The 10,475-nt window shown below is 37.9% G+C and overlaps 1 protein-coding gene across 1 annotated transcript; it reads left to right on the forward strand.

Annotated features, from left to right (window-relative positions):
• Window positions 1–2,214: 2,214 nt before the first annotated feature.
• Window positions 2,215–9,968, forward strand: LOC107665924 (sodium channel and clathrin linker 1-like). The gene is given in 14 exon segments (XM_016456988.1): window positions 2,215–2,324; window positions 2,618–2,708; window positions 2,801–2,892; window positions 3,658–3,835; window positions 3,943–4,041; window positions 5,896–5,967; window positions 6,057–6,131; window positions 6,478–6,623; window positions 6,707–6,860; window positions 6,862–6,900; window positions 8,258–8,454; window positions 8,801–8,879; window positions 8,987–9,082; window positions 9,623–9,968. Coding segments are annotated over 14 exon segments (1,491 nt in total). The 3' UTR covers window positions 9,686–9,968.
• Window positions 9,969–10,475: the final 507 nt, after the last annotated feature.

Below are 10,475 nucleotides of genomic sequence, written 5' to 3' on the forward strand. Positions count from 1 at the left end.
AAGCACAGTTAAAAGGAGAATAGTAACCGCATAGCTGTATTATATTATAATTATATTATATCTATCTGTTATATATTACAATGTATTGGAAGTTTAAAATATATTCACGATGATGTTGCCAATTAAAAATAAGCCATATCATGAATATTGCAAAACTGTGTGCTAGTTTTCCACTCCTTGTCTTGCAAAAAATAATGAGAGCATTAAGACTAAAATATTTTAATGGCATCTCTGGTTTAAAACTCGTTAGCAAAAAGGGGTTATAGATATGATTCATTCATGCAAATCAGTTTTTGCAAACTGTCCGTTTTAATGAATCGGTTTGAATTCAGCAATTCATTTGTATTAATACTCAGGAGTAGTCACAGACATTTGACATTTTAAAATGTTTTTATAAAAACAAGTCAGTTTGCATCAAAAAAATGTAATTTAAAAGCATACCGACTCGAGTCATAGCCAAAACATTTAAAAACTATAACTGCTACAGCTTTAAAAAAAAAACTTATATGTGTATATATGTGTATTCCCTGCCAATAAATCTCATGACCTTGGCATTGCTAGCTTTATAATGCCATGCTCTACAAGTTGAGCTGCAGGATAAATATATCAATTCAATTAACATTGCTTCTGTACTCTACATTAACATTGCGTCTCAGATAGCAGTGGTATTCAGAGAGAGGTTTAGATACACATTCATGAAAGGCCACAATCATAGTATGTTTACCTTCGATTTGTTCTATGTATGTGTCTCCAGGAGAAAGAACGTGGCAGACAGCTCAAATGTGGCAGACAGCTTTGCAAGAGTTGGATCGACTTCAGACCCAGTACCAGAGCTCCATGGGTGATGGACAAATACACGCAGTTGAATGGCAGCACATGCAGGTTACAGTGTTTATATACTAACACTTTCACATGTTCAAGTTCAGTCTATTTATAATGCATGTAGGAGGTCATAGGTTTCTTTTTAAACTCGACAGATTTAGCACATATTAGGTGTCCATATTCATATTTGGTTTCTGAAAACAGTTCACTATCCTCTTTAATTTTCTCACTTATTTCTGGAATGCGTAATATGATGATTGAACACTAGAGGACACTAGATGTTTAACTTCATACAGGCACCGTTAACTGAACAGACAGACCAGCAGCATTTGACAACAATTATACATAGACCAGAAGGCATGGCCGAGCTTAATTATTTGAATATATGAATTCAATATTAGCTGTTGGCTGTAAAGTACTGGCTTAATTGTGGCTTGAAGCTTATTATAATACACATTAATTAAATATTGAAATGCTTTGTCTGTGCTCTTACTGACAATCACTGTGCTGTTTTAGAATCAGCTGGCACATATTCAGCAACACACCCAAAAGCTCCAGCTGACCAATCAGAAGCTGGAATCAGTAAGACTGTCTCTTTCAATATGTAAGCAATACTGGTTAAAATCTACTGTATTTGCCCGTTTTATTGTGCATGGTTCATCTTTTTTTTTTATCTGTTTTATTCTAATTAAATCATTTTGATTATTTAATTAGAATAAAATTAATTATTAATAACCATGATTTTTCACAAAATGTAATAACTTTCTCCACCTTTTAAATAATATAATTTTTTGACATTTGAAAACTTGTATCTTACTTTGCGGTCTCTTTGTTCTCACATAATTATATCTTTACAATATTTAATGTCTATATACGTGTTTATTTAGTAAATAAACCCTCTTTATTTTGTGATAATGGCCTGTACATTATCCCTTATATATGTCATCGGCCACTTTTCATGATCCAATCAGTTCTAGACGGAATAAAATCAAGCCCCACTGAAAATTATTTTACCCAAAAAATATAATTTTATATCTTTATGAAAGGGTTTTATTAGTGATATCAGTGCCATATACAGTGAGTTGTTATGCAATGGTTTTAAAAGCCTAATCCTTGTAATGTCTGTCGCACACTTTTTTTCACACTAGTCAGAACACCACCTGTTTGAGTGAGTGTTGTTCATTGTTTAGCCTTTTGTGTGTGTGTGTGTGCGTGTGCGTGTGTGTGTGTGTGTGTTGGTTGTGGAGAAAAATACTACTCTATTCCTGAATATTTAATGAGCAGTTTAGCTCTCACACACCCACCTTTTTCACACCTATCCCATCTCGACCTCCAGACACCCTCTGTCCTCTCCTTTGTCCTTGAATTTCTTTGGAGTGTGTGTTTGGCGTTATGCCCGGCCAGCGTTCATGTCTTTCCTGTCTCACTCAGAACAATCAGCAGTTCCTGAAAACGGTGGCTGAACAGAGCAGTGAGCCGGAGGAGTTACGCAGCCAACTCAGGTAGTGTTCCAGATGGCCAACTCTTTGTGACTTAACCTTGACTCGAGTTCTGTTTCACTACTTTAGTGCAGTCAACATTTACGTCAGAAGACTGAAAATGGTTTTTCTCACTGTTCTTGAAATACCTCTGAATCTTTCTGATTTTAAAAGATTGCGGTGCATTTTTGATCCCATTCCCCCATCGGTTCCTGTCCTCTCTCTAGTATGCCATCAATAAAAAGAAGTAAAAAGGTCAAAATTTAGAAAGTACTGAAAGATCAACTTTATATGTTTATTTGTGTGTGATGTTTCAGTCAAGCAGTGCTCGAGCAGAGATCTTCTGCGACTAAAGTGGAGGAGAAGACCAGACTCCTGTAGAATGTCCAGGATCAGATGCAGAGGCGGGTGAGAGACAGACAGCTTGCATACGCTGTTAATGTTGCTATTATTGTCCTCATGTAAATGCTCTCTAATGCCATGTCTGTGTAATGGTGCAGGAAGAGGATGCAGCAGAAGCTCAGGGTAGAGAAGAAGCATCTGATCGCAGACTACAACAGCTACAAGCAGCACTGAAGCAGCTAGAGGCCAGGTGAAGTTTATGATTTCAATTATGATTTCATTGTGATAGCTAGAGTGTTGAGGCAGAAACTGTGCTAGATGTATCGATGATGCACTACTGTGTAAAATGTTTTGAGTCTGTATGATTTTTGTTTTTTTGGTAAATATTAATACTTGCGTTCAGCAAGGTTGAATGAAATTAATTGAGAAACAGTGAAGACATTTATAATGAGATTTATGTTGTTCTTTTAAACATTCTATTCTTCAAAGAATCAGGAATAAAATGTATTGTGGTTTCCACGAAAATAATGAGCATGACTGTTACTGTTTACATTAATAATAATAATGATGATCATTTTAAAATGTTAAAAAAGAAAACAGCTATTTTGAAATGTAATATTTCACAACATTTCTGTTGATTAAATAAATGCAGCCTTGATGAGCATAAATGTGATGCTTTAAGGCCTGTTCACGCCAAGCACAGTGCGTCTAATGGACATGAAAATATTTTCAAAATTATTCTGATAAATACATTTCATTACTATTTGAGAAATTGAAAATCTGAATGAATTGTTTTGTATATGATAATTAAATTAGAATTATTAATAAAAAAATAGATTTCGAAAGGGAGGGTAGAACAATAATAATCTTTTTCATGTATTTTACTGCATTTAGTTTTGCAAAAACAAATATATAAGTGTAATTTGTTTTCTCTTGCAAGGGAGTGTGTATAGATTATTTCCTATTTAAATCTTGTCGAAAATATGGATATGTTATTTTATTTTTATTTTTTCAGACTCAAAGCTGCAACGCAGGACTCTGAGTCAGTGCGCAGGAAGCAGACGGAGTGTGAGCAGCAAATGGGAGAACTGCAAGGTTGCTGCGCCTCTCTGGAAGAGGAGAAATTTGAAACCCTCAGTCGCCTCCGCAACTCCATCCAGTTGGCTGAGGAGGCCTCGCTTCAGAGAGAACAGGTCACGCTCCAAATAAACACACCACACGAGCCCAATGCAGGTCCTCCTCTATACATACCTGACTACACATAATCTAAAATAATTTTGGTGTGTGTATGCTACTCTAGGCTCAGCTGAGGGAGAAACAGAGAGCAGAAGAGCTGGAGAAGATGAAAGATGCCATGAAGCAGCTGATCCAGGATGCTGCCATGCGCACCAGGAAAGAGGTGAGCGCTGCCAATGTTCTTGAACTTTGCAAAAGAATAAGCTTGAGGCATCAGGTCTACTCTCAGACATGTTAAAGGGGTCATATGAAGCGATTTCAAGTTTTCCTTTCTCTTTGGGGTGTTACAAGCTGTTTGTGAATGGATAAGATCCCTAAAGTTGCAAAGACTAAAGTCTCAAACCCAAAGAGATATTCTATTTAAAAGTTAAGACTCGTCCATGCCTTCCTAAAATGCCTCGTTTAAACACGCCCCCACATGTCTACGTCACTGTGTGGGAAGATTTGCATAACACCGCCCAAATGTTCACGCAAAGAAAGTTGGCATAACGTTTATTCTTGCTGTAGTATTGTTGCCGTCGTGAAGACGCTGTGTGTTTCGTTGCGAAAGCGAAAAAAATACTTTGTTTGGCCTTCCAAAAGAGGACACAACTAGAAATCAGTGGTTAAGTTGTATTTACAACACTGTTCCAGAACAGTTCAAACCAAATATTCACGTGTGTGCAATGCATTTTATGGAGGACTGTTTCCTGGACCTGGTAGAGTAGCCTACAATGCTAGCTGTTCTGACTCACAGCCTGTAAGTATGTTTTCATATTTAAAGAATTTGCCACTGATGATTCAAATGTGAGTTTTGAGCAGTATAGAGTAGCGCTTGTTGTTTGTCATTTCTCCGATCACAAATGCAGACATGGTTTTATGTTTACGCGGCGCGATGCAACGCAACGCGTAAAAAGACAGTATAAGTCATTATAATCCGTAATTATGTCCCCACTCGTTTGTAATGGGTTTTATTGGTTTTGTCTTTTCGCACCGGGACACGGCATCACAGTATGGTGAGGGGCGTAACATTTCCGTCACACGCTTGAAGTATTCGGCCAATCACAACGCACTGGATAGCTGGCCAATCAGAGCACACCTCAGATTTTCAGACCGATGAGCTTTGTAAAAATCGAAGCGTTTCAGAAAGGCGGGGCATAGAGGAGAAACAATAATGTACAGTATGTGGAAAATAATGTGTTTTTTGAACCTTAAACACATTTCATTACACCAAATACACAAAATAATGTTCTTTTTTAACAACGTCATATGACCCCTTTAAATTAGGCTCTGCTCCAGCTCTAGTGAGACTACTTGGACAATATTTTAGGTATCATGGTCTTTAGTCAGGGTAGACAACATTACATTTGACACAAATGAAAACAAAGTCTTGAGGGATCAATATACACTTTTTAAAGTTTTTTTTTTTTTTCAAGCTTTTTTTGTCAGCAGAACCCTTTAGACAATTTTTTTTATTTCTAGCACCCTGAGATTTTAAGTTAATGTAATAATATATTAATATTAAACTTTCATAACACAACACAATTCTTTGCAATATCTTACTGTTTTATCTGGGCTTGACAGTTAAAAACTAACATGGGTGTCAAAAACTTCAGTTTAGCTTAACTGTCGAGAAGAAACTCAAGTTCAGCGTCCCAATTGAAACTCAAGCATTCCATCAAATTCCTCCATCCTGTAAAAGCACCGCCAATGTTACCTTTGTTTTACATGGTTGTCTGTCTCTGTTTGGCAAGTCTTTAAATTTTGGCTTGCACTTCTGACACTAAATCTGAATTTCTTTTTCCATGCAATGGCACAGCGTTAAAGATTAAAAGCAAATGTACTTCTGTGAACGCTGTAAAGCTCTACAGCCAAAAATAGCCTGACTGTTAGCACTGGCACAGCATGGTTATGGCACAGTCAAATCAGCGTCGTTCTAGTTTCTAATTTTAGTGTTTGGATTCATCTAATTTGTGATCACAGTGTACATTCATTATTTGCATCTCATTCAAATGTTTTTCTTTTCCTCCTTTTATAGGTTGAGAGTGTCCGTAAGCAGTGTAACGTTCAGATTCATCGAATGGCTGAGGAGCTTTCTGCCCTGCAACTGGTGACACTTTCATCAGCATATGTACAGATGTGTATAGCTACAACTGTCACCATTGCATATCAACATGTCTCTTATGGTTGTGTGTGTAGGAATGTGCCGATAAAGAGACACGGATTGAAAGAGCACATCGGGAGAGAAAAGCTGTGGAAGAGGAGCTGGAAAAGGTGCAAATAAATGCACATTTTTATCCACACAATCAAATGCACTAAGGCTGTATGTTGCTGTGATATCACAGTTAAGGAGTGTTACTAGGCATGATCTGACAAAGTGCAAAAAGCTGTATTGGATTTCCGCCAGACATATCGTTTGGTGTTGAGGCCAAGAAAGATCATGTGACGCTGAAGACAGGAGTAATGGCTCCCATCACAGGACTAAATTGCTAAAATAGAAAAAAAATATTTCACAATATTACTGTTTTTATTGAATTTTTGAGTTTAAAAAAATGCAGCCTTGGTAAGCATAACAAATGTTTTTTTTTACATTTTTAAAAATTGTGTGTTTGTGTTGTAGGTCTATAAAGAGGGCCGAATTGGAGAGCCTGAGATGAGGAAGATGGAGGCTCTACATCAGAGATGTTTAAATGCTGAACGACTGAAGGACGAAACGCAACTCGCACTCAACAGCACGAAAAACAAGATGAAGAAGATTGAGATGGACTGAGAACACACACACACACGCCCATAAACTAGACCGAGTGCAAATACAAGGGTGCATCCAGAATAGTTTACTGCTTGTGTAGGTATTCGGAGGAGCTGTCACGCAGTCAGGAGGAGGTGCGGAGGCTGCAGTCCGCGCTGACGAGTCCGAGAGAGGAGAGCACAGCTATCAGTGAGGAGAGACTCATGCTGCAGCAGGAGAACCAGCAACTGCACAGAGACATGGAAGCAATGCGCAAAAGAGTGTGCGCTCGCTCAGAGACGTGCCAAACAACAGGTTACAAATAGTTACATTCTCATATATAGTCTTACAAAGCCATTGTTTGCCCTTTAAAGGGATAGTTCACCCAAAATGAAAATTACCCTATGATTTACTCATAACCCTCTCACACAAACGCTTGTCAATGCCATCTGTTGTTGTTGCAGTCTATACTATTCTGTTGTTTTGTTGTTGTTCCATCTCTTAAGTTTCGTTTTCTACTGTGATTTAAAAAAAAAAAAAAACGGCCCGGGGCCTGTGTTGCCACCTTGTGGAACAACAGATTAGTGCAAAACCAAGTCAATACACATGTGCCACCTGCGACCTCGTACAGTTACAAAAATCGGATGGTGCGCGTACAGTATGCAAATTTTATTCGGGAGTCTAAATTTGCGTCACATGCACTCTACGCGTACCCTTGCGTACATGTAAAAACCAAACTATACTTAGGCCTTTAAGATTTGAACTGACATGAGAAAAGACCCAAGAGATAGTTCTCCCAAAATACTTCGTGTCATAGAAAACTGGATTTCTGTGCTATTGATGTCACAACTGAGCACATTAGCATATATATGCCCACCTTTACATATTAACTAATTATTATTCAGTAACTTGACCCAATCTAATGAATGATAGTGTGAACTGCAATAATATGCATAGGTTAAGCAATCATAAAGGTCATTCACATAAAGTTGTTTAAGGAATAGTTCACCCAAAAATCAACATCAGTTATTCACCCTCATCTTGTTCCAAACTCGTAAGACTTTCGTTCATCTTCGAAACACAAATGAAGATGTTTTTAATCAAACTTGAGAGATTTCTGTCACTCCATGGAATGTCTATTGCCCCAAAGTTTTCATGATTCAAAAAGTTAATTAAAACATCATAAGAAGTCCACAAGAATTAGTTCACAAATTAGGTCAGTAGTTCTTCACATGTAAACATTGATCAATGCACTTACATAAAGCACATGCAAACAAAAGCTGAAACATGCTTGCTTGATGTACAAACAACAGTACTTGCATGACATGTGAGAACAACCCTCAGTTGAGTTTCTGTTTACCATATTTGGTGGAATGGACTCTAAATTCCATATAAAATAGCTTCATTTGTCCTTCCAAGATGAATAAACATCTTATTTGTTTTGAACGACATGAGTAACTGATGACAGAATTTTCATTTTTGGCTGAACTAACCCTTTAAGACGCAATAGTAAAACTATTCTAATGTTTAGAGAGATCATCACAAACAGTCTGAAAAAACTAATTTTCAGTGCAAGAAACTTTGAGTAGCATAAATGAACGGAAAAATAAAAGCGCTAGCTATAAGTGTAGGTAGGATATGGCGTCTAACGGATTTTTGTTTGCACATGTAGGTGTCTTCCATGCAGCAAGAGCTGTGTGTGAAGGAGCAGGGTTTGGAGTCCACGCTGAGAGAGATAGAGGAGAGCAGTAAAAACTCCAGCACTGGTTTGACCAGACTGCTGCTCGCTCAACAGAAAACCATCAGCCGCTACAAAGACGAGGCCAAGAACCTCACACAGGCTTTCCAGCAGAAACTCAGCAGCCTCAGGTGAACGCTCAAACACACTTGACATGCACAGATCCCGCAGAAGAGTTGTTTACTAAGGCAAGACACACCATTACTGTTACTCATGTTCAGGGTTAGTGATCTGGACAGACCACTAAGTATTACACTTCGGTGTGTAATTAACACAGTTAAATGGATGTGAATGATACCCAAAACACCTTTAATGCTCATGCTCCACTCATTAAATCCTATTACTGTTGTATTGAGAAATAACTACCATATAACAAGCTTACTGATTAAATATAATGCGAATTCATTGAATAAAGCAGGTCAAGTCTGGATCGCGGCATCAGGAAGGTTGAATTAAAAAAGACTATGATTGTTGCAGATCAGAGCTGAACAGACAGAAACAGCGCGCTCAGGAACTGGAGATTCAGATGGAAGCTGATCATCAGAAGATACTGGAGGTGTGTACATGCAGATTTGTTTGTACTCCGGAAGATGTTGTGTGCTGTAAGTGGGTGAATTTCTGTGGGTTTTTCAGTGAGTCATGGGATGTTATTTTTACCCCTAGTATGAGAGGCAGGTTTCGGAGCAGCAGGAGAAGAACACGCGTCTACAGAGACGTCTTACTCAGGCAGAGCAACGTGCAGCCAGTGTATCACAACAGGTATACGCTCCATACTGGATATTTACACACTTCCTGCCTATTGAATGCAACAGAGGCCACTCACTTTTTCAGCAGCCTTGGTTCAGGAAGTCGTTTTCCTATGGGGATTTTAAAGAAGCATTCATTTTAGAGTTATAAGCCATGAACCAAACCAAATGGCTGCAAGGGTGATCACTAAATTACTTTGATTTGAAACAAAAAAGAATTTAGAAATTTGTAATTATTAATTTGAGAGTGGTTCGCAGTGCTCATACACACTCAAGTGGATGTGGGTGGGCGCTAATAGTGTATCACTTTTGGCATGATTTGCAATTCTCTTATTGGTGGTGATTTTTTTGATAATCATGGGTAATGTAGTTTTTCACCAGGAATTCTGCTGTTGAACAGTCTGTCTTTTAGAGGTTTTTGTTATTGTTGAAAATCAGTTCCCCTAATAGAGAAATTGAATGGGATTTTTACTTGCGGAACCTGACTGTCGTGCTCTATAGCTGCTGGATTGAGGGTGCACAGAATCCCTCTAAACTGCTTTTTCTGTTTCAGCCGAGTGTGATATCACAACGGAGAAAAGCTGCGTCCATGATGGATCTTGAGACTTTATCATAGATATACACCACCATCATCATCTAAAAAGAATCACCCTGATCAGTTTGTTGTTGGACTTCATGTTTAGTGTCTTTCACTGGCAGGATTACCCATGTGTTCATTGACAATTAATTTAATAAAAAGACATTGATGAGTTCACCACTAACCGTTGAGGAAAACATTTTATAATCAATGCTTTGGGAGAAATGTCATCTTAAAGAATTAATTGGCTTTTTACACTACTGCTGAATGAAACTGGCTAACATAAAAGTAATCAGTTGTTTTTGTCTTAGTGATTGTAAGAAATGACCAGACAGTGTTGCCAACTGCTTTCAATTGAAAGTAGCTAAAACTGGTAGCTAAATGTCACTAGATGACATCACAATGGCAAATTCACTTATCTATATCAATATGAACTTAGATCAGTGGGCAAGAGGAGAACTTAGATAAGGTTTGTCCAAGCAGTTGCTATATTTGTCCCTAAACTTTTGAAAAAAGTCTCAAAAGGGGCGGGGAAGTCGCTAAATCTAGCTACAAAGTAGCTAAATTGGCAACACTGTGACCAGATTTAAATTAACTGATGGAGTCACTGCATTACTTTTTTTCTTGGTGAATGTAATATCCTGTAGGATTTTGTTTCAAAGAAGGCCCATGTCAAAGTTTCTACCAAGCCAAAATATACCACATATTTTGTTCTTCTGGTTAGTTGTGCCATTGTAAGAACTGACCAATAAATGCAGTCATTTATACCAGTGGTTCCCAACCCTGGTCCTGGAGGCACCCCAACACTGCACATTTTGCATGTCTCCTT

This window comes from Sinocyclocheilus anshuiensis, unplaced genomic scaffold (genome assembly GCF_001515605.1).
Source record: "Sinocyclocheilus anshuiensis isolate Anshui unplaced genomic scaffold, SAMN03320099.WGS_v1.1 scaffold775, whole genome shotgun sequence".
NCBI classification, from domain to species: domain Eukaryota; kingdom Metazoa; phylum Chordata; class Actinopteri; order Cypriniformes; family Cyprinidae; genus Sinocyclocheilus; species Sinocyclocheilus anshuiensis.